Source organism: Coregonus clupeaformis, unplaced genomic scaffold, assembly GCF_020615455.1.
Source record: "Coregonus clupeaformis isolate EN_2021a unplaced genomic scaffold, ASM2061545v1 scaf0086, whole genome shotgun sequence".
Lineage (NCBI taxonomy): Eukaryota > Metazoa > Chordata > Actinopteri > Salmoniformes > Salmonidae > Coregonus > Coregonus clupeaformis.
Window position 1 is genome coordinate 644,305 of NW_025533541.1, and position 27,860 is coordinate 672,164.

Genomic DNA, 27,860 nt, shown 5'->3' on the forward strand with positions numbered 1-27,860 from the left:
GTTGCTGCGCACGTCACGCTGCTATTTCTGGCTAAATATACATTTTGAATGTATGATTCAACTTCCGTATGTTTGTACAATTTGAAGTTATTAAAATAATAAGTACAAATAAATAAAAAAGCTATTGCTTGAACCAACGAGTCTGTTGCTCAACCAGGAGTGGTTTATTTTTTTTTACCGAAATGATCCAAAGTGCACGGGGCCGAAAATACTTACTGCTAAAGTTCATACTATAGCGGTCAAAGCGATTGTTTTTGCGAGAGACAAAAAATATATATATACCTTCACCAATATGTCATGCAAACTGTATATGAAGCGCCGCATAGTTCTGACGTAAACAAACGGTTTGAGCTAGACGTGAATAATCAACCCATAGATAACATCGATTACGTATTCGACAATCTACTAACTTTTAAAGAGACAGAAACAAAGTTTAGAAATTCGGTGACAGAAATAAGTAAAAGTACGAGCCAGCTACAGTCTGCTATCAAATCTTTGCAAGTGAAATAGTTTATTTTGTTTAAGGTGCAAAAAACAGTCCTTATAAAAACGTCTAAAATATGTTGGCTGTCAGTGTCAGAAAGAAAAATTACACAGGTAGTAAGACATTGTTTCATGATCGTCATACCACTGGAGGTCTCACTGCAACTGCAGAAGGATCAGTCTGGGGGAAAAGGAGGGGATGACAGACTTGAGATAATGCTGTTAGCAAGACTTCGTAGCCTAATAGAGCTGTAGTCAGAAGAGAGAGACTTGCCAAACCTTCAAATCATCACCTCATCCAAGCGGATTTACCGTAGGCTATTAATTATTATTTTTTGGTCCAATCCAGAAGCATTTTTTCGCATTTCGAGTAAAGTACAAGGTCACAATTTGATTTTTGCTTTATCCTAGTTAACGTGCTTTGTATTTAAGTATTTCGGATTGGGTGGAGATCAAACGGTGACTATGGCCTCGGAGTCAGAGAAGAATAAACGGCTCTTGCTAGATGTCCTGACCAGACCTGGAAACGATGCATGTGCGGATTGTGGCAATGCAGGTAGGAAACGAACTGTTAATAAAAGGAGCGCCAAATCTTTTACGGCACCCTATGCATGTGCTCATGAGCGACGCGCGAGGTGTCATCATCCTAGTAGAGAATTCACCTGCCATTGAATCTTGAATAGCCTATTGTTTTCTGTTACCATTGTCAATGTGACAGCTTGTCAGTCAGTGCTCTCCTTATCAAATGTCTATATTTTATTTAACAGCAGTAGGCCTAATTCTAGTGCACTTTAAAAACAAAAGGTGTGTAAACAGAAAATAATATGAATTGCTCTCGAGACACACCTTATATTAGATTGGCAGCCAGCGCCTACTGAGGAGCTGGACTATGGAACTTGTAAGACTGTAGGCTATAGGGACAACTGACAAATGTATTGAGACATGCAGACCCGGTAAACAAAAGTCCTATACTTCACTGAATACCTTCCATCACGTGGTTAAATTGATTACATGTGTGGTGTTGTTGAGTCATCCCTGTCTTGTTTGTCACCTGTTATTGCCGTTTGGAGTGTTTGTGGTGGCTAAGAGCGTCTGCTAAATGATGTAAATGTAAATGTAGTAGTCATTGTGTGACATCAATATAAGTCGCACTGGATAAGAGCATCTGCTAAATGACTAAAATGTAAAAGCCTCAGTGTGTCTCTGTGTGTGTGCTTCAGTGCTAGTGTTTGGGGTGTGTGTAATGGGTGTCACTCAGTCTTGTCTGTCAGCATGCACCAACTTCTTGTTAGTTCATTTTCATATTGCGGATGGTCATTTCAATTGGGTTTTACAGTAACTATTGTCACCTCGCTCCCACGGCACCTCACCACTACTTCTGCTTTATAGGACTTCCTCCCCTCTTCCCTTTCTCATCTCACAGTGATAAAAGTGAGCTGGTGGGGAGGTTCCATGATGGGACTGATGCCCAGTGCTGGAGCTCTGGTGGGGAGGTTCCATGATGGGACTGATGCCCAGTACTGGAGCTCTGGTGGGGAGGTTCCAGGATGGGACTGATGCCCAGTGCTGGAGCTCTGTCCACCCAGGATTTCTTGGCAGTGGGCACCTATGTTTGGTAGTGCCACCATGTCTATAGGTCGCATGAGGAATGATCATAAACACGTACTTTCACTACTGGCAGTCTGTGCTGCATTTCTCCATTACGACTTTGTGATGCAGATGTCAAATAACGCATATAGATAGTAAGTCTCACCTCGGAAGCATTCACTCCTTTATGACTAATGTGTTTGTCGTGGTGATAAACGTTTGTTTCTCACTTCAGGTTTTCATTATAGTTGAAAATGTGTGTTCAAATAAATATTTGACAACCACAGATCAAAATAAGTGTTTTGTTCAATGAGGAAGTAGTGTATTTAATTGGAAAAGGGCTTACCAAGAAAAACTTCCAAAATGACTAATTCGACGTATAACTAATTCGACGTAGAAAGAGGTTGGAGCACTCAACAACAACAAAAAAGCAGAGATTTATTTATTTTAGCTCACTTTAATCCATATAGTGTGTTTCACTGTTTTATGCAGTGTAATTTACACCAGTGATGTATCACTGCCAAAGGAATAGTCGTCTGCTCTCACACATTGGTGTCATACAGTATTATGCCAATGTTCAGAATGTCTCCCCTGCGTGGTCCTAGTGATATAAACCGAGGCCAGATATTTCATCCCCTAGACTAGTAGTTCAATTTACAATTAGTAAATTGGGGCCTCCTGTAGCTCAGTTGGTAGAGCATGGCGCTTGCAACGCCAGGGTTGTGGGTTCGTTTCCCACAGGGGGCCAGTATGAATAATGTATGCACTCACTAACTTTATGTCGCTCTGGATAAGAGCGTCTGCTAAATGACTAAAATGTAAAAATGTAAGTAGAGTAATCTGATCCTAGATCTGTAGTTAAAGGCTACTTCTGCCTCAGTGTGTTTCTGAATGTATTGTACACTGAACAAAAATATAAACGCAACATGTGAAGTGTTGGTCCCATGTTTCATGTGCTGAAATAAAAGATCCCAGAAATGTTCCATACACACAAAAAAACACATTTATCTCAAATTTGTTTACATGCCTGTTAGTGAGCATTTATCTTTTGCCAAGATAATCCATCCACCTGACAGGTGTGGCATTTCAAGAAGCTAATTAAACAGCATGATCATTACACAGGTGCACCTTGTGCTGGGGACAATAAAAAGCCACTCTAAAATGTGTAGTTTTGTCATGCAATACAATGCCACAGATGTCTCAAGTTGAGGGAGAGTGCAATTGGCATGCAGACTGCAGGAATGTCCACCAGAGCTGTTGCCAGATAATTTAATGTTCATTTCTCTACCATAAGCTACCTCCAACGTCGTTTTAGAGAATTTGGCAGTATGTCCAACTGGCCTCACAACCGCAGACCATGTGTAACCACGCCAGCCCATGACCTCCACATCCGGCTTCTTCACCTGCGGGATCATCTGAGACCAGCCACCCGGACAGCTGATAGAACTGTGGGTCTGCACAACCAAATAATTTCTGCACAAACTGTCAGAAACCGTTTCGGTGAAGCTCATCTGCATGCTCGTCGTCCTCACCAGGGTCTTGACCTGACTGCAGTTTGGCATCGTAACCGACTTAAGTGGGCAAATACTCACCTTCGATGGCTACTGGCACGCTGGAGAAGTGTGCTCTTCACGGATGAATCTCGGTTTCAACTGTACCCTCCAAAGATTTTCTATGGGGTTGAGATCTGGAGACTGGCTAGGCCAATCCAGGACCTTGAAATGCTTCTTACGAAGCCACTCCTTCGTTGCCCGGGCGGTGTGTTTGGGATCATTGTCATGCTGAAAGACCCAGCCACGTTTCATCTTCAATGCCCTTGCTGATGGAAGGAGGTTTTCACTCAAAATCTCACGATACATGGCCCCATTCATTCTTTCCTTTACACGGATCAGTCGTCCTGGTCCCTTTGCAGAAAAACAGCCCCAAAGCATGATGTTTCCACCCCCATGCTTCACAGTAGGTATGGTGTTCTTTGGATGCAACTCAGCATTCTTTGTCCTCCAAACACGACGAGTTGAGTTTTTACCAAAAAGCTCTATTTTGGTTTCATCTGACCATATGACATTCTCCCAATCCTCTTCTGGATCATCCAAATGCTTTCTAGCAAACTTCAGACGGGTCTGGACATGTACTGGCTTAAGCAGGGGGACACATCTGGCACTGCAGGATTTGAGTCCCTGGCGGCGTAGTGTGTTACTGATGGTAGGCTTTGTTACTTTGGTCCCAGCTCTCTGCAGGTCATTCACTAGGTCCCCCCGTGTGGTTCTGGGATTTTTGCTCACCGTTCTTGTGATCATTTTGACCCCACGGGGTGAGATCTTGCGTGGAGATCTTGCGTCTTGGCCATAGTGGAGTTTGGAGTGTGACTGTTTGAGGTTGTGGACAGGTGTCTTTTATACTGATAACAAGTTCAAACAGGTGCCATTAATACAGGTAACGAGTGGAGGACAGAGGAGCCTCTTAAAGAAGAAGTTACAGGTCTGTGAGAGCCAGAAATCATGCTTGTTTGTAGGTGACCAAATACTTATTTTCCACCATAATTTGCAAATAAATTCATAAAAAATCCTACAATGTGATTTTCTGGATTTTTTTTTCTCAATTTGTCTGTCATAGTTGACGTGTACCTATGATGAAAATTACAGGCCTCTCTCATATTTTTAAGTGGGAGAACTTGTACAATTGGAGGCTGACTAAATACTTTTTTCCCCCACTGTATTCAATGGTAGTGAAGTCTTGATTCTGAGGAGAGGAGTGGCGCAGCGGTCAACTCTGTCCACCTTGACCCAGACTGTGGCTTTCTCCAGTTGTTCAATGGCTTGGTGGTCTTGCTTTGACCGGATTGCTACCTTCTCACTCTTCTGAGGGACCACATTGAGTTGCCAAAGCCTTTCTATATGTCAGAGTTTCTCAGTAGTTGGGGAACTGAGGGATGTAAAGAGGAACTGGTCAGTATTGGGAGTCTCGATGTCTTTAGCTAGACCCTGGAGTGTCCATCCTAGTAGGGGTTTGATGACTGCAGGTACTCCAGGGGGGCCTAGTCTTACTGGGACGATTAGGGGCAATGAGATGAGTGTGGTTGGCACCGATGAGTAGCAGGGGGGAGGCATGAGTGATGGGAGTTGGAGGTAGTCCTCAACGATGTTGGTACCTTCTCTTGAGGGATGCGGTCGGTTGGTTATTTTTTGGCAAGGGCAAGCAGCTCTACTCTGAAGGCATCTCTTATTTGGAAAGGCTGTCCTGGATGTGAGGCCAAGGTTAGCTCGAATGATACCGTGGAGCCCTGAAGGGTTTCGACCTCTTGTCTCACGCTCCGCAGTGTTAGTTCTTCAGCCTCACCCTGTAGCTGGAGATGGCAGGCAGATGGTTGTAGGAGAATGATCCGAGAGAACCAATCATCGAGGATTGCATAGGTGTCAAGGGATCTTTCTTTGTTGTGGAGGGTTACCTTGACTAGTTTAAGGAGAACTCTGTTGCTGGTACTGGGTCGGTCAAGGTACAGGGTCTATACAGGGGAGTTGACCACTTGCTTGGACACTGATTGACCTTGCATAGAATTTGTAGGTGTTTGGTAGGGATGGTTGGATCGGAGGCACCATACTTTGCAGATAGGTTGGGGGCACTACAGGCTGAGTATCGGCGGGAGGAAGCTTTGCTGGGGCCGGTTGGTGAGTCTGGGCCGGAGCCTGCTGAGGAGGCCGGAGTGGAGCCTGCTGAGGAGGCCGGGGTGGAGCCTGCTGTGCTGAGGAGGCCGGAGTGGAGCCTGCTGTGCTGAGGAGGCCGGAGTGGAGCCTGCTGTGCTGAGGAGGCCGGAGTGGAGCCTGCTGTGCTGAGGAGGCCGGAGTGGAGCCTGCTGTGCTGAGGAGGCCGGAGTGGAGCCTGCTGTGCTGAGGAGGCCAGAGTGGAGCCTGTTGTGCTGAGGAGGCCGGAGTGGAGCCTGAAGCTGGAACTATTTTAACCACTGCCTCTGTATCTGCCTTAATGGATTGTTGCTCCCAGATTCTGTTGGCTTGTAAGGTCGGTAGGTAGGGTTAGGAAGGATGTGGTGGTGTTGGAGGGAGATAGAGAAAATACATATCAGGAGCAAATCAACATAAAAGTGCACGAACTAAGAAGTAGTGTCGGGTGAATTAACAAGAAAGAAATGGGCATAGCGGTCAAAATGTAATAAACTTAGAAAACTGCCAAATATTAACTAGAACAAAAGGAACACATGGCACACAAAATGAGAGCATGAATAGCATCAAAAAGGTGTATAACAGACTAGAGAAATTGGCAGCATAATACATACTGTATTTAGCAATGGCACTTACATATGTGACCGACCATCCCTTTTCGGTCTTATGTTAAAACATTTGAAATGGTGTTTTCTACATTGGATAAAAGTACAGACTCAGAGCTTTACATTTGCTTTAAAAGTTGATAAACTTGTAACCCCACTTTTGAGAAAATGGCCCTTGAATGTTTTGGTACACCTACTGGAGAGCTCTTCTTTGTCTACACCCATTCAGCATCGTTCACATCCTCTTAAGCCTTAGCCCCACCCATCTCTTTAAGGAGTCACATGTGAGGCCATGTGCTAAACAGAGTGAGTAAGTATACAAGTGTAGTAAACAACCACAGATTTCAAGACTAAAAGTGGTGAAAGTAGTAGCCTACAATAAGGAAAAACTCCAGGGAAAAATGCACTTTATCTAGTCCTATATCCCAATCTGACTTTGTTGCAGGTCATGTTGTTCTTCACATGACTGTCTCAGGGAAATACACACTAATCAAATCAAAGTGTATTTGTCACATGCACCGGATACAGAAGGTGTAAATGATACAGTGAAATGGTTACTAGCAATGTCAAAAATAGAAAGTATCAACATACATTTTTTTATAATTATTAGATAAGGCTTACCAAGACACACTTGTCTAAGTGTATAGATGGGTCATGTGAAAGACTGGCTATAACTAACCCCCAGCCACATCTAGCTAAGTGGATGGGTCTCTATTGCCTAGACCTGTTCACATGAAATACAATAGCTGGCCATATCACCCCCAGACACACCTGGTCCATCACAACTTTTTCCCACTGATCTTTGTCGATAGCGCCTTCTAAATTCAGGGCAGCAATGATGTTGAGAGCAGTAGAAACACTTTTGCAGTTCTCCGTGGCTATAATCTTTCAAAAAAAGCCGCGGGAGCAAGGATTATCTACACATACTGAGCAGCTCATGCTATAGACAGAAGCCAGCAACATGGCAGACCAATCAAAACTCATCTCTTCGGCCCATCCATTATCTCAGCCAATCAAATCAAATCAAACTTTATTTGTCACATGCGCCGAATACAACCTTATCGTGAAATGCTTACTTACAAGCCCTTAACCAACAATGCAGTTCAAGAAAGAGTTAAGAAAATATTTTACAAATAAACTAAAGTAAAAAATAATAAAAAGTAACACAATAAAATAACAATAACGCGGCTATATACAGGGGGTACTGGTACCGAGTCAATGTGCGGGGGTACAGGTTAGTCGAGGTAATTTGTACATGTAGGTAGGGGTAAAGTGACTTGGCGCTCCGGTACCGCTTGCCGTGCGGTAGCAGAGAGAACAGTCTTTGACTTGGGTGACTGGAGTCTTTGACAATTTTTTGGGCTTTCCTTTGACACTGCCTAGTATATACAGTTGAAGTCGGAAGTGTACATACACTTAGGTTGGAGTCATTAAAACTCATTTTTCAACCACTCCACACAGTTCTTGTTAACAAACTATAGTTTTGGCAAGTCGGTTAGGACATCTACTTTGTGCATGACACAAGTAATTTTTCAACAATTGTTTACAGACAGATTATTTCACTTATAATTCACTGTATCACAATTCCAGTGGGTCAGAAGTTTACATACACTAAGTTGACTGTGCCTTTTAAACAGCTTGGAAAATTCCAGAAAATGATGTCATGGCTTTAGAAGCTTCTGATAGGCTAATTGACATAATTTGAGTCAATTGAAGGTGTACCTGTGGATGTATTTCAAGGCCTACCTTCAAACTCAGTGCCTCTTTGCTTAACATCATGGGAAAATCAAAAGAAATCAGCCAAGACCTCAGAAAATAAATTGTAGACCTCCACAAATCTGGTTCATCCTTGGGAGCAATTTCCAAACGCCTGAAAGTACCACGTTCATCTGTACAAACAATAGTACGCAAGTATAAACACCATGGGACCACGCAGCCATCATACCGCTCAGGAAGGAGATGCGTTCTGTCTCCTAGAGATGAACGTACTGTGGTGCGAAAAGTGCAACTCAATCCCAGAACAACAGCAAAGGACCTTGTGAAGATGCTGGAGGAAACAGGTACAAAAGTATCTATATCCACAGTAAAACGAGTCCTATATCGACATAACCTGAAAGGCCGCTGAGCAAGGAAGAAGCCACTGCTCCAAAACCGATATAAAAAAGCCAGACTACGGTTTGCAAGTGCACATGTGGACAAAGATCGTACTTTTTGGAGAAATGTCCTCTGGTCTGATGAAACAAAAATAGAACTGTTTAGCCATAATGACCATCGTTATGTTTGGAGGAAAAAGGGGGATGCTTGCAAGCCGAAGAACACCATCCCAACCGTGAAGCACGGGGGTGGCAGCATCATGCTGTGGGGGTGCTTTGCTCCAGGAGGGACTGGTGCATTTCACAAAATAGATGGCATAATGAGGAAGGAAAATTATGTGGATATATTCAAGCAACATCTCAAGACATCAGTCAGGAAGTTAAAGCTTGGTCGCAAATGGGTCTTCCAAATGGACAATGACCCCAAGCATACTTCCAAAGTTGTGGCAAAATGGCTTAAGGACAACAAAGTCAAGGTATTGGAGTGGCCATCACAAAGCCCTGACCTCAATCCTGTAGAAAATGTGTGGGCAGAACTGAAAAAGCGTGTGCAAGCAAGGAGGCCTACAAACTTGACTCAGTTACACCAGCTCTGTCAGGAGGAATGGGCCAAAATTCACCCAACTTATTGTGGGAAGCTTGTGAAATGCTATCCGAAACGTTTGACCCAAGTTAAACAATTTAAAGGCAATGCTACCAAATACTAATTGAGTGTTTGTAAACTTCTGACCCACTGGGAATGTGATGAAATAAATAAAATCAGAAATAAATCATTCTCTCTGCAATTATTCTGACATTTCACATTCTTAAAATAAAGTGGTGATCCTAACTGACCTAAGACAGGGAGTTTTTACAAGGATTAAATGTCAGACATTTTGAAAAACTGAGTTTAAATGTATTTGGCTATGGTGTACGTAAACTTCCGACTTCAACTGTAGGTTCTGGATGGCAGGAAGCTTGGCCCCAGTGATGTACTGGGCTGTACGCACTACCCTCTGTAGCGCCTTATGGTCAGATGCAGAGCAGTTGCCATACCAGGCGGTAATGCAACCGGTCAGGATGCTCTTGATGGTGCAGCTGTATAACCTTTTGAGGATCTGGGGACCTATGCCAAATCTTTTCAGTCTCCTGAGGGGGAAAAGGTGTTGTCGTGCCCTCTTCACGACTGTCTTGGTGTGTTTGGACCATGATAGTTTGTTGGTGATGTGGACACCAAGGAACTTGAAACTCTCGACCCGCTCCACTACAGCCCCGTCGATGTTAACGGGGGCCTGTTCGGCCCGCCTTTTCCTGTAGTCCACGATCAGCTCCTTTGTCTTGCTCACATTGAGGGAGAGGTTGCTGTCCTGGCACCATACTGCCTGGTCTCTGACATCCTCCCTATAGGCTGTCTCTTCGTTGTCGGTGATCAGGCCTACCACTGTTGTGGCTAGCAGGAAGGTTCCTGTCTTTTTACGTGGCTAAATCAACTAGGCTCGTAATTTAACAATTGTATTCGTATTTACAGATATTAATGCACATGAAAGTTCACGTTGAAGAAGGCATATCTGCAAAACAATTATGAAAAAAAGGTTTTTACGTTCTCCTGTGAAGTAGTGACGCCCGTCATACGCCCAGTTATCTGAAACGGGGCACCTACTGTATAAACACTACGGTAATGTAATACATAAGGCTCCGACTGATTGTTTCACGCACAGAAGGGAAGGAAGAGAATGTCTCCCGTGGCAACCTGGAACATCTGGCATCGCCATCAAAGGATTTGTTGTGGAGGAAGGAAAGAAGGTGAGGAGTGAGGAAAAAGGTTGTGGAGTGGTGATTTGGGAGTGACAACAGGTGTGGAGTGGGAAGGGGCGTGGCCTTGACCAATTTGGAGCAGTTAGTTAATCTGCAGAGGAGTGGTCTTCAATACAACACCATTCCATCCATTATTATGAGCCGTCCTCCCTTCACCAGCCTCCTCTGGTGCACACACACACACAGAGGGAATTCAAAGTGTGTTAACGGTGGTGGTTTCCACCTCACCGATACTAACAGTCATGTCATGTGTGTCCTGTGGGTGGCCACCTCCACTGAGGGAAATCCCAGTGACAGAAGCCAATGTGTTTTCTGTTGGTGATCAGTCAGGGTAATCTCCTGGGTAGTGTCTCTGCTCTGCTCTCTGATTCACAGACCTAGTGACCCCCCCCTCTAGAAAGTTCTGATGGGGAGTGTTTCCATAGAGATGGTCATTGTTTATGGACACGAGGCCACACCCTGATTACATATTGTGGGCAGTCAGAGCTCAAAGTCCAGACAAAGCAGGTCCCCCAACCTCTATCTCTCTCTCTTTCTGTGTGTGATGAACACAAAGCAGCAGTGCCCGTGGGTTTGGAAGTGGCTTCCATATTTGTGTGTGAATGTGGTTTGTTAGAACTAGGTGTCAGACCTGGGTTAGCTGCTGAGAGGGTGGTCCTGCCAGCCATGCAAACTGCAATTACATTATGAGAGGTTCCAGTGGCTCAGGTACTATTAGACTGAGGAGAAACATTGAGCTGAAGCAAGCTGAAACAATATTGAAGTTTATACAGCAGTTTTATGCATACAAACACACACACATATTTAAACATAATAGTTTTCAGCTGATTGGGCTACATTCATGGTGTCAAGTTTTTAAAGGCTTTCAAAGGTCTATGCAATTCCTGGATGAATGATCTCTTTAGAGTCAATGCATTAGGTCATTCAGTCAGCCAATTTCTCTCTCAGAATCGGATGCGTGTTTGAGTGTGTGTGATAACATCTCTCATATCTTCAGGACACACATACTTGTAAACATGAATATCTCTTTGCTGTGACCGGAAAATGACAAAGTGCAGGCCTATTCATGTTTGTGGCAGATGCAATGCAGTCTATTCCTTCCATAGCAAAGTGCTCTCTGCAGAGTGTTTGTCTGGCAGATCGCTGTAGTGGCTGTGTGTCACGAATACAGCCGAGGCTGCCCCTCCTCCTTGCTCGGACAGGCTTCGGCGTTCGTCGTCACCGGAGTACTAGCTGCCACCGATCGATGTTTCTGTGTTACACTTGTCTTGTCTTTATTATTCACACCTGTTACCCATTATGCTTATTTGTTTCCCTATAATTACCTCTGTTTTCCCTCCTGGGTTTGTGCGTGATTGTCCGTTGTTTTACGTAGTTTGGTGAGCTGTTGGGCTGCTCTTCCCTGCGTGGAGGGTTGGTTATGGTTTACTTTAGTTTGAGTAAATCCATTCATTTCTCAGTTCTGTGTCCTGCGCCTGATTTCCGTTTCACCACTTCACCCAGACGTTGACACTGTGGGTGTGCGTGCACGTGGGTGGGTGCGTGCGTGTAATAGTCTAGCAATGGCCTGGTGTTCTGGTGAACAGTGCTTTAATACTCTCTGTGGATTTTTATCAGTGGAAATCTCCGCCTGTTTCCTGTGCTAAGCCTAAATATTATTTCCCCTTTGTCCACATACACACACACTTACATACCTATCTCTGTTTCTCTTTCTCTCTCTCTCTCTCTCTCTCTATGCAGCACGTGTCCTTAAGTCCTTCAGTTATATTTGCCTCATTACGTTGCACCTAATACCTTTCAGAAGTGCGATCGTCAGCACTTTTCATATTTATAGTTTGAACCTTCATATCCCTTCTGTTGCACCTCGTTTATGATGCTGTCTCTTCCCTTCTGTTCCTCCCCCATCTCCCTCCATATCACACTCTCCCCCCTGCTCTCTCCCCCCCCTCTCCATCCCGCCTCTCCCTCCCCTCTGCCGCCCCCCCCTCCATCCCGCCTCTGTCCCCTCCCTCCCTCCTCCACCTCTCTCCCCCCTCTCCCTCCCCTTTGTCCCCTCCCTCCCTCCTCCCCCTCTCTCCCCCCTCTCTATCCCGCCTCTCCTTCCCCTCTGTCCCCTCCCTCTCTCCCCCTTTTCCCTCCCCTCTGGCCCCTCCCTTCCCTCTGTCTCCTCTCCCTCCCCTCTGTCCCCTCCCTCCCTCCTCCCCCTCTCTCTACTTAGAGCCAGACTGGGCGTCGGTGACTCTGGGCGTGTTTGTGTGCCAGGGCTGCTCCCTCCTCCACAGAGGCATCCCCCACATCAGCAGGGTCAAGTCCATCCAGCAGGAGTCATGGGAGACCTCAGAGGTGGAGGTCAGTAACCCTGCTGTACCAGAGGGGGAAGCGCGAGAGCATGATGGGAATCTGTATATGATATTGCATCACATTGGTCCTAATTAGAGTTGTTACCTATTGCCAGTTGCAACCTGATTTGAGATCAGATCTTGCCATCCAACTTCTTAAGTCTGCCCATTTTAGACCAAACACAAAAACTGACCCTCAATCAGTTCCAGTAGTGTGTCTGGCACATTGCCTTCTTTAGACTGGGAAGCCTAATCCCCACAGGGACTTGTTCATCTTTTCTAAATGCAATAATAATGTCAGCTCCAAGAGACCACCACTGATGAGATTTGGGGAGTGAAAGCCTTGAGGGAGAGTGATTGACTAGGCATCACCTTGGGGGATAGAAGGGATAGAGGATTCTCAGATTAAATTTACAATAAGACATGTTGAGGGAAACATAAAGTTACAATAAGAGATCCCTGAGGGAAAGATAAAGACAGAAAACAAGATGCTTGGACTGCAATTTAGTACTACTCTTAGTTTCCTTCCCGTAAGTATCAGTCTTAAAAATGCCCCTTATGTGTTGTCAATGCATTAATGGATTTGTCCGTCTATCGTCAGCTAATGGCTGCCATGGGTAATGAAGCAGCCAAAGCTAAGTACGAACAGAAGGTTCCAGCATTCTACTACAGACCCAAACACACAGACTGCAAGTAAGTCACTCTCGTCACTGAGTTATAATGAACTAACAACAGCGTTTGGTCCGTTGGTATGTACACAGTAGTGGTATACAAGGGAATCACTGCTGTGTCGTGCTGTTACTGTAAAGCGTTTACTGTTTCACACCAGCACTGAAATGTAACATGCTGCAGTACTTCTTCTTCCTGTGTGTGTGTGTGTGTGTGTGTGTGTGTGTGTGTGTGTGTGTGTGTGTGTGTGTGTGTGTGTGTGTGTGTGTGTGTGTGTGTGTGTGTGTGTGTGTGTGTGTGTGTGTGTGTGTGTGTGTGTGTGTGTGTGTGTGTGTGTGTGTGTGTGTGTGTGAGTGAAAGAGAGAGAAAGATAATGAGGTTAAAGTGTGACTATCAGGGTTGGGGTCAATTCCAATTCATTTGAAATTCCAATTCAATATTGGAATTAACTTATGAAGTGGAGAATTAACATTGAATTCAATTAGAATTTCAGCAATCTTAAAGTTATGGAATTGGAAATAGAATTAGACTGTTTGGACTGTTTAAATTGGAATTTAATTGGAATTGTAAAAATATTTAATATTTGAAATTTAATTGAAATGGAATTCAATATTTGTACATTTGCCAGTTAATGGCATTAATGCACTTAGTATAAAAAACTGACTGCATGATTTGTTTTAAATCATTTCAACTTGTATTTCTATATTTCCAGTATAGCTAAGCTGTCTGAACAGTGACATGATCACCCTGAAAGCCTGAGGGAATTGAATTCGAATTGGAATTTGGGGAATTGTTGGGGACAATATTGAATTAGGAATTTAATTATTGGAATTTACCTAACATTGGAATTGAGAGGAATTGAATTATCTCTGAATTCAAAATCCGATTTAAATGGAATTGAATTAGAATTGAATTTGTGAAATTAATCCCATACCTGGTGACTACTACACTGCAGATTTATGCCTCTTGAAAAACAGTGTGTTCTCTGTGTGTCTGTGCCATTACTCTTCTCTGTGGGTACTAAACCAACAAGCATATTACATGTGAGAGGGGCGATAGTGAGAGGCAGATTTGTTTGTGTCAGTCGAATGGATTACTTGAATTTAGGTAGCCTAGCAGTTAAGAGCATTGGGCCAGTAACCGAAAGGTCACCGGTTCAAATCCCCAAGCCAACTGTCAGTGTGCCCTCGAGCAAGACATTTAACCCTAATTGCTCTGGATAAGAGCGTCTGCCAAATGACGAAAAGCTGCAAAATACTGTCTGACCATACTGACATGATTATAAGAGACAGAAAGATGGGAACATCTGAAAGAGCAGTTTTTATACTGTATGTAGGTCTATCAGAGAGAGAGAGGAGATGCTGTTGTTGGCATGGCGATGTTCTCCTCTTCATACACAACTAAAGATAGATCTTCTATTATTCATCTGTTTACTCTCATCAATCTTTTTATTGTGGAGTAAAGGAGAGAAGGAGTGTGTGCGTGTGCATGTGTGTGTGTGCGTGCGAGGGCAATGGAGGTGAAAGAAAAAGAGAATCTGTCACAGCAAGATTAGTAGAAATGTGGCCTGTGTCCCAAACTCCCAACTTGTTAGGCCATCATTCGTTCAGCTAACAGCATGGAACCTGTGCTATAGCAAATTCTGGGAGAAGGTGAAAGGCATCCATTGCTTCATTGTGTTCCAGGCTACTGCGGGAGCAGTGGATCCGAGCCAGGTATGAGAGGAACGAATTTGAGTTCATCGAGAAACAGGAGCCTTACTCTGCAGGTGAGTTGACACAAAGGCTGTTACGGTGACCGTATTACCGCCACACCAGTCATGACAGCAGTCAAATTCCACGTAACCGTTTAGTCATGGTAATTAGGCTTCTCAAAGCTCTGATGCTGCTGCTGGTCATTATGAGCCTACCAGACTTGCTAACTGCCTGGTACCCCACACGCTATTGTCCCTCTAATCACTCTGACATCAATGCAAAAATTATTGGAAATCTAATCAAACACTTCATGAGAGGCCATGAGCTCATGTTGCGCAATGTTTCTATAGGCTATGCAATTGCATGAGAAAACAGAGTGATGGCCTCTATTAAAAAAAGGAGGATCCCATCAGCTTTCTATAGGATAGACCTACTATATTTATTTCTCAACTTTCCTAATATTAAGCACATTACTTCTATTTACAACAGGAGTATAGCCTACCTGGCTGGCATGAAAATGAACCATGGGAAAAGCATCCTCCATTTGCTATTTAAGTGCATGTCTTTTTTTCCCCTGCTCCTGTTTTGAGACAGGTGCATGATAATGGTCCATTCTAAATCAAAACAAATTTCACACATATATTATTTAGTATATGTAAAGACAAGATTAAATCAAGAACAGTCTGATGGGTGATAATATTTGCCTATCACTTGTGAATTACAGTGGGGAGAACAAGTATTTGATACACTGCCGATTTTGCAGGTTTTCCTACTTACAAAGCATGTAGAGGTCTGTAATTTTTATCATAGGTACACTTCAACTGTTGTATGATTTTTAAGTAATTAATTTGCGTTTTATTGCATGACATAAGTATTTGATCACCTACCAACCAGTAAGAATTCCGGCTCTCACAGACCTGTTCGTTTTTCTTTAAGAAGCCCTCCTGTTCTCCACTCATTACCTGTATTAACTGCACCTGTTTGAACTTGTTACCTGTATAAAAGACACCTGTCCACACACTCAATCAAACAGACTCCAACCTCTCCACAATGGCCAAGACCAGAGAGCTGTGTAAGGACATCAGGGATAAAATTGTAGACCTGCACAAGGCTGGGATGGGCTACAGGACAATAGGCAAGCAGCTTGGTGAGAAGGCAACAACTGTTGGCGCAATTATTAGAAAATGGAAGAAGTTCAAGATGATGGTCAATCACCCTCGGTCTGGGGCTCCATGCAAGATCTCACCTCGTGGGGCATCAATGATCATGAGGAAGGTGAGGGATCAGCCCAGAACTACACGGCAGGACCTGGTCAATGACCTGAAGAGAGCTGGGACCACAGTCTCAAAGAAAACCATTAGTAACACACTACGCCGTCATGGATTAAAATCCTGCAGCGCACGCAAGGTCCCCCTGATCAAGCCAGCACATGTCCAGGCCCGTCTGAAGTTTGCCAATGACCATCTGGATGATCCAGAGGAGGAATGGGAGATGGTCATGTGGTCTGATGAGACAAAAATATAGCTTTTTGCTCTAAACTCCACTCGCCGTGTTTGGAGGAAGAAGAAGGATGAGTACAACCCCAAGAACAACATCCCAACGTGAAGCATGGAGGTGGAAACATCATTCTTTGGGGATGCTTTTCTGCAAAGGGGATAGGACGACTGCACCGTATTGAGGGGAGGATGGATGGGGCCATGTATCGCGAGATCTTGGCCAACAACCTCCTTCCTTCAGTAAGAGCATTGAAGATGGGTCGTGGCTGGGTCTTCCAGCATGACAACGACCCAAACACACAGCCAGGGCAACTAAGGAGTGGCTCTGTAAGAAGCATCTCAAGGTCCTGGAGTGGCCTAGCCAGTCTCCAGACCTGAACCCAATAGAACATCTTTGGAGGGAGCTGAAAGTCCGTATTGCCCAGCGACAGCCCCGAAACCTGAAGGATCTGGAGAAGGTCTGTATGGAGGAGTGGGCCAAAATCCCTTGCTGCAGTGTGTGCAAACCTGGTCAAGACCTACAGGAAACGTATGATCTCTGTAATTGCAAACAAAGGTTTCTGTACCAAATATTAAGTTCTGCTTTTCTGATGTATCAAATACTTATGTCATGCAATAAAATGCAAATTAATTACTTAAAAATCATACAATGTGATTTTCTGGATTTTTGTTTTAGATTCCATCTCGTACAGTTGAAGTGTACCTGTGATAAAAATTACAGACCTCTACATGCTTTGTAAGTAGGAAAACCTGCAAAATCGGCAGTGTATCGGCAGTGGGGCGGCAGGTAGCTTAGTGGTTAAGAGCGTTGTGCCAGTAACCGAAAGGTCGCTGGTTCTAATCCCCGAGCCGACTAGGTGAAAAATCTGTCGATGTGCCCTTGAGCAAGGCACTTAACCCTAATTGCTCATGTAAGTCGCTCTGGATAAGAGCGTCTGCTAAATGACATAAACGTAAACGTATCAAATACTTGTTCTCCCCACAGTATTATCACTTGTGAATGATGCCCAGCTTGTGTGCAGTAAGGGAAGAAACAGCGCCTCATGTAGCATAGCCCATAGGCCTATATGTTTTGATAAGGTTTGTATCACAAAATCACAAACTAAAATTAAGCACATTAATCCGCTTTACAACGGGTGTAGAGCCTAACTGGCATACATACGCAGCGCGTGAGTTTCAAGTTTGGGGAAGATAATTTTCACCATAAAAATGCACCTTTTATAATAAAAGCATTACATGCATAATCGCATTTGCGGTCACTTGAGAATGGTGTTTTCCTGCTAGTTGATTGCATTTTGGAACATTCGCGCTTATAGACTACTGCCGTGTGCACATTCCTGCGCATATAATGTGAAGAAATAGCCTAATAGTTTATCAACATTTTAAGCTAAACGTTCTGATCTGATGCGTCAGCCTCATTGCTTAAAAAATGTTTTTTGATACTAGTGGTTGTATTAATTTGGGATCTATCGCATCCCACAACTGTCCCAGACTATGTTTGGAATATTTATTTAACACACAGAATAGAATAGGTCGACTTTTGTGCTATGGGGGATAGGCTGCCTATGTCAATCTACTATGTAAATCTACTATCCCCCATAGAATAAAAGCTGATAGGTTACTGCTTCTGCTGTTCGTTAGGCTTGTTGGCTGACGAAAAGTAAATGTGGACAGTTCTTCCAATATCTTCAATGTGCGCCTCGGAATTGGATAATGACGCGCGTAGTTGCGTCCCCGATGTGTCTGTCTTCACTTGTAGCTTGTGAGAAAGACCCGATCATTTGACAGGCATTGGCTAATAAGAATTGAGCTGTCTGAGAGAGCCATGTGAGAGAGAGGTGCTTCGGAGCATGCAGCCGGGAGAAGGGAATTATAATTATTATATTCAGCCCAAGGGCACAACGGCCACTGGCCGCAAAAGGCATTTTTGTAGGGGGCATTACGGTCACACAAAGGGGATGCCGCTGGGAAATTCGAGGGATTATCAAGTGCTCGTCAAATTGTGAATGAGAGACTGCTGAAATGTGTGCAGCCTGCGCAAATAACAAAGGAGAGTTCATGACTTTTCATGCAACTTTTTTTCAAATCATCATTAGAGTCGCATCATGCAGCCTTAGAATGTATTAAAAATACAAACGTTGGGCTATATGTTTTGATCACAACTAAAGTTGCATAAATAACTCTAAATTAAGCATATAGGAAGACTTGTTTCTTTGTTAACCGCTCAACACAGAATAGCTGCATGTGCACACTCCCAGAAATACTTTCTATTTTATTCAGCTATGTTCAATTGCATTCTTCATACTATAAAATTATATAAAATAATGCCATGGAATTCTAAGCAAATCTTGTCTGCTAAATGAACTAGTGTAGCCCACAGCCATATGGCATAGCCATATCAGGGCCTAACATAAAGACAAGGAGTATGCTATTCTGTTATTCTGAAATAGACTACATCTTCATATCATGTTTCTTTAGACCTGTCTAAAATACATAACATATTTATTGTGATGGTGGATGCTATGGATTAATTAGACTTCCAAAGGTCTGCATCAGTGGCTTGTAGGCTATGCGTGGATGCCAGGAGATGCTAAATGTGTTTATGTTAATTAACGGTCAATTACCGTGAGACCGGCAGTTATTTGCTTGACAATCACCGGCTTACAAAATATCATGACCACCACACACACACAGACACACACACACACACAGAGAGACACACACATACACACAAGCTTTGCCTATGCAAAGCTATGGATGCAGGGCTATGCAAAATCTAGCCAACAAATAGTCCTTCTCTGTCATGACAACAAAGCATTGCCTAAACAGTTTGCAAATACAAATAAAACCTTGAAAGAGTTTAGTGACAAATCCTTTACCCCTGCATCATCAAGTCAGAATATTTCAAAACCTTTGCACTCCACAGTATCCACAGAAATGCTTTGTTTGGGAACTATGAATTGAAGAAAGGATGACTTTGAAGCATAGGATAAAGGCAGAGTGATTATCTCTGGCCTTGTATTCTTCATTGTGCTTGAGACAGTGTCAGTCAGTGAATGACTCTTGTTTCATTGCATGAAAGCTATCTTGCTCTTATTGGAGCCAGACTGGACTCTCATTGATTAAAGATGACCTCATCTGTTTACTATGAGATTCAACGTCCTCCTTGGGTGCACACACACACTCACACACACACACACACACAGTTGTCTGACTGGCTGTAATACAGATGGATGCATTGGGCAGGATATTTATATTTATATCTATTTGCATCACATATATTTGCATCACATTTTATTTAACCTTTATTTAACCCGGAAAAGCCCATTGCGACCCAGAGTCTCTTTTTCAAGAGTCTCTTTTTGCATCACATACACTACCAGTCAAATGTTTGGACACACTTACTAATTCCAGGGTTTTTCTTTATTTTTACCGTTTTATACATTGTAGAATAATAGTGAAGACATCAAAACTATGAAATAAAACATATGGAATCATGTAGTAACCAAAAAAGTGTTAAACAAATCAAAATATATTTTGATATAGTAGCCACCCTTTGCCTTGATGACAGCTTTGCACACTCTTGGCATTCTCTCAACCATATTCATGAGGTAGTCACCTGGAATGCATTTCAATTAACAGGTGTGCCTTCTTAAAAGTTAATTTGTGGAATTTCTTTCCTTCTTAATATGTTTGAGCCAATCAGTTGAGTTGTGACAAGGTAGTGGTGGTATACAGAAGATAGCCCTATTTGGTAAAAGACCAAGTCCATATTATGGCAAGAACAGCTCAAATAAGCAAAGAGAAACTACAGTCCATCATTACTTTAAGACATGAAGATCAGTCAATCCGGAAAATTTCAAGTTCAGTCGCAAAAACCATCAAGCGCTATGATGAAACTGGCTCTCATGAGGACCGCAACAGGAAAGGAAGACCCAGAGTTACCTCTGCTGCAGAGGATAAGTTCAGTAGAGTTAACTGCACATCAGATTGCAGCCCAAATAAATGTTTCACAGAGTTCAAGTAACAGACACACCTCAACATCAACTGTTCAGAGGAGACTGAGTGAATCAGGCCTTCATGGTCGATTGCTTCAAAGAAACCACTACTAAAGGACACCAATAAGAAGAAGAGACTTGCTTGGGCCAAGAAACATGAGCAATGTACATTAGACCAGTGAAAATGTGTTCTTTGGTCTGATGAGTCCAAATTTGAGATTTTTGGTTCCACTAACCCTATATATTTGCTTCATCTATGCATTTGCATCAGATGTACCCAGGGCTAAAATCAATAGATCCATAGTTTCTACCCTCTTCAGGGTCCTGTATCTCACAAAGGTGAACGGATGATCTCCGCATGTGTGGTTCCCAGCGTGAAGCATGGAGGAGGAGGTGTGATGATGTGGGGGTGTTTGCTGGTGACACTGTCTGATTCATTTAGAATTCAAGGCACACTTTACCAGCATGGCTACCACAGCATTATGCAGCGATACGCCATCCCATTTGGTTTGTGCTTAGTGGGACTATAATTTGGTTTTCAACAGGACAATGACCCAAAACACATCTCCAGGCTGTGTAAGGGCTATTTGAACAGGGAGAGTGATGGAGTGCTGCATCAGATGACCTGGCCTCCACAATCACCCGACCTCAACCCAATTGAGATGGTTTGGGATGAGTTTGACTGCAGAGTAAAGGAAAAGCAGCCAACAAGTGCTCAGCATATGTGGGAACTCCATCAAGACTGTTGGAAAAGCATTCCTCATGAAGCTGGTTGAGAGAATGCCAAGAGTGTGCAAAGCTGTCATCAAGGCAAAGGATGGCTACTTTGAAGAATATAAAATATAATATATATTTTGATTTGTTTAACACTTTTTTGGTTACTACATGATTCCATATGTGTTATTTCATAGTTTTGATGTCTTCACTATTATTCTACAATGTATAAAAAAAAATAAAAAAATAAAGACTAACCCTTGAATGAGTAGGTGTGTCCAAACTTTAGACTGGTACTATATATTTGCTTAATCTATACATTTGCATCCATCAGATGTACCCAGGGCTAAAATCAATAGATCCATAGTTTCTACCCTCTTCAGGGTCCTAGATGTTCTGTTAGCTTCTGTAGAGCAAGGAGAGTAGTGGTAAACTAGTCTCCCCAGTGGTCGATGGCAGTATATTTATTCTATATGCAGAGAAAGAGAGAGGGGGGGTTGTTATTGATCAATTATGTAATGCAAGGTGAATGATTCATGTCAGACTGGGAAAAAGAGAGACGCCAACCTCTGTCACCAGGGGATGGAGAGATGAGGGAGGAGAAAACAGGGGACAGAGGCGGGAGGAGAGAAGTGGGGGGTATGGAACTTGAGGGGGGAGAGAAGTGGGGGGTATGGAACTTGAGGGGGGAGAGAAGTGGGGGGTATGGAACTTGAGGGGGGAGAGAAGTGGGGGGTATGGAACTTGAGGGGGGAGAGAAGTGGGGGGTATGGAACTTGAGGAGTGCTGGATGGGAAAAGGAGATTGAAAATAGGGGTTATCAAATCACATACACGTGTTTAGCAGATGTAATTGTGGGTGTAGCGAAATGCTTGTGCTTCTAGCTCTGACAGTGCAGTAATATCTAACAATTTCACAACATGAGTGTTTATGAGGGAGGGAGAGGTAGGGGAGATGGAGAGAGGAGGATACATACAGTAAAACTGACATTCCATGGAGTGGGAGGGAGGCGAAAGGAAAATAGAGACATAAAAAGAGAGAACTATAGGGAGAGAGAACAAGAGAGAGAGTAAGAGAGAGATGAAGAGAGTGTGTAGCCTATAATTAATTACATAGAGTGCTCTGTACTGCCACATCATGTAATGAAACCACTTCCGTCTGTAAGAGGGCCAGAAATAGACTGGGAAGGACTTATTGAGAATTATAAACTTGGTGGTTCGAGCCATGAATGCTGATTGGCTGAAAGCCGTGGTATATCAGACCGTGTAACACGGGTATGACAAAACATTTCATTTTACTGCTCTAATTACATTGGTAACCAGTTTATAATAGCAATAAGGCACCTCAGGGGTTTGTGGTATATGGCCAGTATACCACGGCTAAAGGCGTTGTATCGTGCCTAAGAACAGCCCTTAGCCGTGGTATATTGGCCATATACCACACCCCCTTGGGCCTTATTGCTTAAATAGAGCACTGTGTCATTAACATGTAAAAGGATGTACTTTACCATCGGGGAGGTGATTTTTTTCTCCCTGTCATCTTTTCTTTGACTTCCTCTCTCATACACTCTCTTTCAGCTAAAGCCCCTCTCTTTCTGTCTCACTTTCTCTCTCCCTCAGTCTGCTTGGTATTTCTTTATTACACCAGAGAGTTATTTCTCCTCCTTTCTCTCTTGTTCTCTCTCCCACCTCTTCCATATCTCTTTGTATCTCTCGCTCTCGCTCTCGCTCTCTCTCTCTTTCACCTCCACTATGCCAGTTTGTCTGAGTTTGTCTGGTGTGTCTCTATCTACCCAGGGTACAGAGAGGGGTTTCTATGGAAACGGGGCAGAGACAAGGGTCAGTTCCTCAGTCGGAAATTCATCCTGTCAGAACGAGAGGGGGCGCTCAAGTACTTCAGCAAGCAGGAGGTAAGGCTGGAGTCAACACAAATGCTCCCGCACATAAATACAAGCATGTTCCTAGGAAATGTAATCTGCAGCTAGTTTATGCTACTACCTTTCAAGTTAACCATCTCAAGTTAAACATGAATACTTGTATAGCAGGCTATGCACAGTATACAGGCATGTGTCTACAAGGAAACTAAAACAAATGCCTCAAAAGACATCATCCCCTTACCTATCTGTTTGTGTTTACTGTAAACATACAGTATGTATTATTCTATAACAAGTTATATGTATGGTGATTAAGAGGGGTTGGGTTAAATGTGGAAGACACGTTTTGAATGCATTCCGTTGTGCAACTGACTAGGTATCCCCCCGCCACCCCCCCTGTATTTATGTACTGTACAGTTTGTGTATCTCCCCCAGGCGCGGGACCCCAAGGCGGTAATGAAGATCGAGACTCTCAACGCCACGTTCCAGCCGGCTAAGATAGGCAACCCCTACGGCCTGCAGATCACCTACCTTAGAGACAACAGCACCAGGAACATCTTTGTCTACCACAGCGACTCTAAGGTGACGCATATGGGTGACTGCGACAAAAGGGACTCTGGGCAATATTGATGTAGCCTGGTCCAAGATCTGTTTATGCTGGTATAGCCAATTCCTATGGTCTCATGTGTAAATGCACTGAATCGTTAGAGATATTATGCATGATGAATCAACATTTCAATGGTACACCCAATATGCTTCTGTTCCTCATATCATGAAACACTGATTTAGTCTGTTCAACTAAATCTGATTGTACTATTTCAGTGTCTAGCTAGGTCTAATGGAGATGGGCTGTTTTGGATAACTGAGTGAGAGTGGAAATGAAAATGTCTGTTTAATCAGTAGACATCAGTCTTCACAGTGACAAACAGCTGTACTCAGTACATGTAATCTGGTCAGTGGAACTGGTTAGAGAAATGTGGAGGTAGTTGTGTTCACACAAAGGGCTGCTGGCTGGCTGGCATGCATGTAGGCTGTTTTTCTCTGAGGGTTTACTGCTGAGCACACCAGATGATCATCTCTCTCAGTAGTGAGTCAGCCTTCTCTGTTGTCGTCACTAGTTACCACAGCCACAAAGTCATAAACTCCGCCTATTTCTACAATTTATCTTCTTAAAATTTGATTTCAAACCTAACCCTAACCTTGAGCCCAACCCTAACCACACTGGTAACCTTATGCCTAACCTTAAATGAAAACCAAAAAGCTCATGTTTGTTTTCATGAATTTTACGATATAGACAATTTTGTGACTTTGTGGTTGTGGTAACTAGTGAAAACCCTTCTCTGGCGGATGAAAGGCACAGATAGTACAGCCCCCTCTGTTGGTCAACAGACACAATAGCAGACTTGAACAGAACAGCAATAGTAAAGCTGCCATGTCATGATATAATCATAGCTGCGGAAAGTAGTTTGAGGATGGGGGTGCTGCGGTTTATTCGCAGCAAATACAGGACTAGTAAAGGCCCAATGCACTACAACTAAATGTACTTACTTGATACGTGTTTTCCAGTTTCTTGAAATACTTTGCAAATGCAACTTATTTCTATGTGAACTGAAATTGTCTATTCATTCCTTTTACATTTTAGTAGATGCTTTTATCCAGAGCAACTTACAGTAGTGAGTGCATACATTTTCATACTTTTTCGTACTGGTCCTCCGTGGGAATTGAACCCACAACCCTGGCGTTGCAAGCACCATGCTCTACCAACTGAGCCACATCATCACAAACCACTTGATGTCTCAGTGTACTCAATTACTGTATTGTGCATATTTTTTCTTCATGGTGATGGAAAGTCTACAGGTACAATACCTAGATGACCAGCCTATGTACAATACAGTAATGTGCATTTACATTTAGTGGCATGTAAGGATGGTAAATTAATACTTTTCCATGTTATTTGCTAAAAAAATGTTTTAATTTTATGTGGATGTTTTGGGTCTTTGCCCATAACTTTGCACCTTTTTGATGTACATGTTTGAGGACAGGGTTTTGTTCTTTCTGGATTCCATTCAACTCTTACAATTCCAACTTTTGAATCCTGCAAGACACTGTTCTTAATTATACAACTACCTTTTCTGCCAAAGCGGAGAAGCTGAAAAAAATGTTTCCCCCACGCTACAGACATCTATTGGTCTGCTAATACAGGACTAGTGCACTACTTTTGTGAGAAAAATAAAATCATATTTTTATGGGGGGTGGTATTAATATATATTTTTTTATTCTGATTTTTCAGGGGGTGCTGCAGTACCCTCAGCACCTCCTACTTCCCGTGGCAATGGATATAATAGCTTAATCATGTCTCATAATGTTCTATACTGTAGCAGGTTTACTTTATTCTCAATGTAGAGATGACTCTGAATAAGACATGTATCTGACTAGGATGCGCTTGTGTCTTTGTTTTGGTAGGAAATGGTGGACTGGTTCAACGCTATCAGAGCTGCCAGGTTTCATTACCTTCAGGTGGCCTTCCCTGGAGCCAGTGACGAGGAGGTGAGGCCACAACGTATACAGGACTTTGAAATGACTATGACCACTATTAAACACCAAATTAGACAATAATATATTGTTTTCTCTCTTGTCTTCTCCTTCAGCTGGTGCCCAAACTGACTCGTAGCTTCATGAAGGAAGGCTTCATGGAGAAAACAGGCCCAAAACACACCGAGGGCTTTAAGAAGAGGTGGTTCACCATGGATGACAGGAGACTCATGTACTTCAAAGATCCTCTGGTGAGGAGACAGATAGCATCACACCCTACACTAAAATAACTGATCCATTCTGAATTAACCCTACTCCTCATAACTTTCTATTCTGCGACATACTTCTTCTCTCTCTTTCTCCCCGCCTCTCTCCCCCTCCTCTCTCAGGATGCCTATGCGAGGGGAGAGGTTTTCATCGGCAGTAAGGAGAACAGCTACACGGTGCTCCCAGGCCTTCCCCCCTCCACCCAGGGCTACCACTGGAACCATGGCATCACCATAGTAACACCAGACAGGAAGTTCCTGTTTGCCTGCGAGACGGAGGCGGAGCAGAGGGACTGGATCACTGCCTTCCAGAGGGTTATCAACAGACCAATGAGACCACAGGAGTACGCAGGTTAGTCAGGAAGATGCATTACACAGGTGTAATCAAAAGTACAGTTCTCAAAAGTATGCACTACATTAGGTGTACTCTGGAGTATGCATTTATGCAGATGTTGCATCTTTGCAGTAATGTTTGCAGGGTATGTACAACACCAAATGTAACTAGTCAAGGTCTCACAAGCAGTTGCTTGGTTGAAGCTAGTGTTTTATGGCAAGGCTGAAACAAAAGCCTGAACACCAGGTAACTCCTTAGCTCCAGGGTTGGTATTAATCACTATAATTATAGATTGATGTTGTGTTTTTAGAGGTACATGCCTTATCTTAATTTGACCCTGCTTCTCACAGCAGGAAAAGAATCCTGCAGCAACAGGATATTTGAATTATTATTTTTATTATGATTAATGGAAAAATGTTTTAGGGGTTGATACATTTTTTGTTAGGGCAAATCAAGTCCGACATTTTAAAGTGGAAATTACAAACTTTAGAAGCCTTTTTAAACCTTGAATACACTACAAGTTTGCATTTCCTGCTATGCAGAAAAATTCCTGCAACAACAGGATGATCAAATTAAGATACAGCATCTGTAGTCCAAAGCAGAGTAATGTGTGATTACCTCTTTATGTACAGTGTCTATATGCATCTCTATGTGATTGTATCTCAATGTTTTGGTACCACTAACTGTTTTTTTGCTCTTCACCGTGCAGTGGAGGCCCACTTTAAACACAAGCCCTGAGACTGGAGATAGAGCTGTCAGTCTACTGGACTAAGAACAGAACAGACAGGATTTCTCTACAGAGACCCCAGAATAAGTCTATGGGGCTCTACTGTACCATTACAGAGGGAGCATGATGGAAGAAATGCATCAGAGAGGAGACAGAAATCAATAGAAAGACTATCTTCTCCACCTCTCCTGACCTGATGCCCAAACCTGGGGTTAAAGGTCAGTGGGTTTTAGAGGAGAGAAAAGGACACAGAAACGTCAACACCCCTGCTGCTGCTCTCCACATAGACTCTTCCACACTGCACCCCCGCTCTTAGTGTTGTGAGTGGTTCATCCCTTGTTGTTGTATACTAAGGAGTCATGTTCGCTGTGTTTGTTGAGAGCATTACTGTCATTTTAATTATTGATTGAACAGTTTTGATGCCAGTGGATTTATGCAATTTCTCTGATTGTTCTGCATATTCTGTATACATTTAACTTTCAAGGTGCTGACAAAACCTATGCTTCTGGACAGGGTTTTACACATCTCGCGGCTGTTATTTATTTTGAAATACAAATGTAAATATTTTGAATCTCAGTGAATGCTGCTTCATGCAACAGGATTGTAATTTATTTAATATCATACTGTATATGTTTAATCTCCCTGAACTGATTCAATCAATGTGTGTTTACTATTGCAAAACACTAGAGGGCACTCTAGGTCATGTAATACATCACCACAACGCACATCATCCTTTTGCAGGTCCGCCGCTGTAACAAACTTGACAGGGATCCAAGCTGAGAACAATCTCATTTGTCTTGTCTTGTTTACTTCGGGTTAATATGGTCAAATAAATAAATAAATCATGTGGAAGGAACAGTGTAATGATGCAATACATTATGTTGGTTTTCATCAACAGATGGGCTCCCTCTCTCTCTTTTGAAGGTTATGTTTTCTCTATCACTTCATTCTCTCTAGCACATGGGTTCCCAAACTTTCTTTC

At 43.1% G+C, this 27,860-nt stretch overlaps 1 protein-coding gene across 3 annotated transcripts; it reads left to right on the top strand.

The window, feature by feature from the left end:
* Positions 1-600: 600 nt before the first annotated feature.
* Positions 601-27,725, top strand: LOC121551440 (arf-GAP with dual PH domain-containing protein 1). Of its 3 annotated transcripts, XM_041864139.2 has the most exons (11): positions 601-796; positions 916-1,039; positions 12,455-12,585; positions 13,177-13,268; positions 14,930-15,012; positions 22,943-23,055; positions 23,437-23,601; positions 25,483-25,566; positions 25,668-25,802; positions 25,941-26,169; positions 26,861-27,725. In XM_041864139.2, exons 2-11 carry the CDS (start codon positions 949-951, stop codon positions 26,887-26,889), a joined length of 1,152 nt encoding a protein of 383 aa, XP_041720073.1. In that variant the 5' UTR covers positions 601-796; positions 916-948; the 3' UTR covers positions 26,890-27,725. The 3 variants fall into 3 exon arrangements, with proteins under 3 accessions (XP_041720073.1, XP_045069112.1, XP_041720143.1); XM_045213177.1 differs by having other exon boundaries at positions 601-1,039; XM_041864209.2 differs by having other exon boundaries at positions 602-1,039; positions 23,455-23,601.
* The last annotated feature ends 135 nt before the right edge of the window (positions 27,726-27,860 follow it).

Bases quoted from the DNA above. Each gene is read 5' to 3' on its own strand.
- LOC121551440 (XM_045213177.1), top strand. From the start codon at position 949: ATGGCCTCGGAGTCAGAGAAGAATAAACGGCTCTTGCTAGATGTCCTG. The intron at 13,269-14,929 runs GTAAGTCACTCT...ATTGTGTTCCAG, and splicing joins CCCAAACACACAGACTGCAA to GCTACTGCGGGAGCAGTGGA. The intron at 25,567-25,667 runs GTGAGGCCACAA...CTTCTCCTTCAG, and splicing joins CTGGAGCCAGTGACGAGGAG to CTGGTGCCCAAACTGACTCG.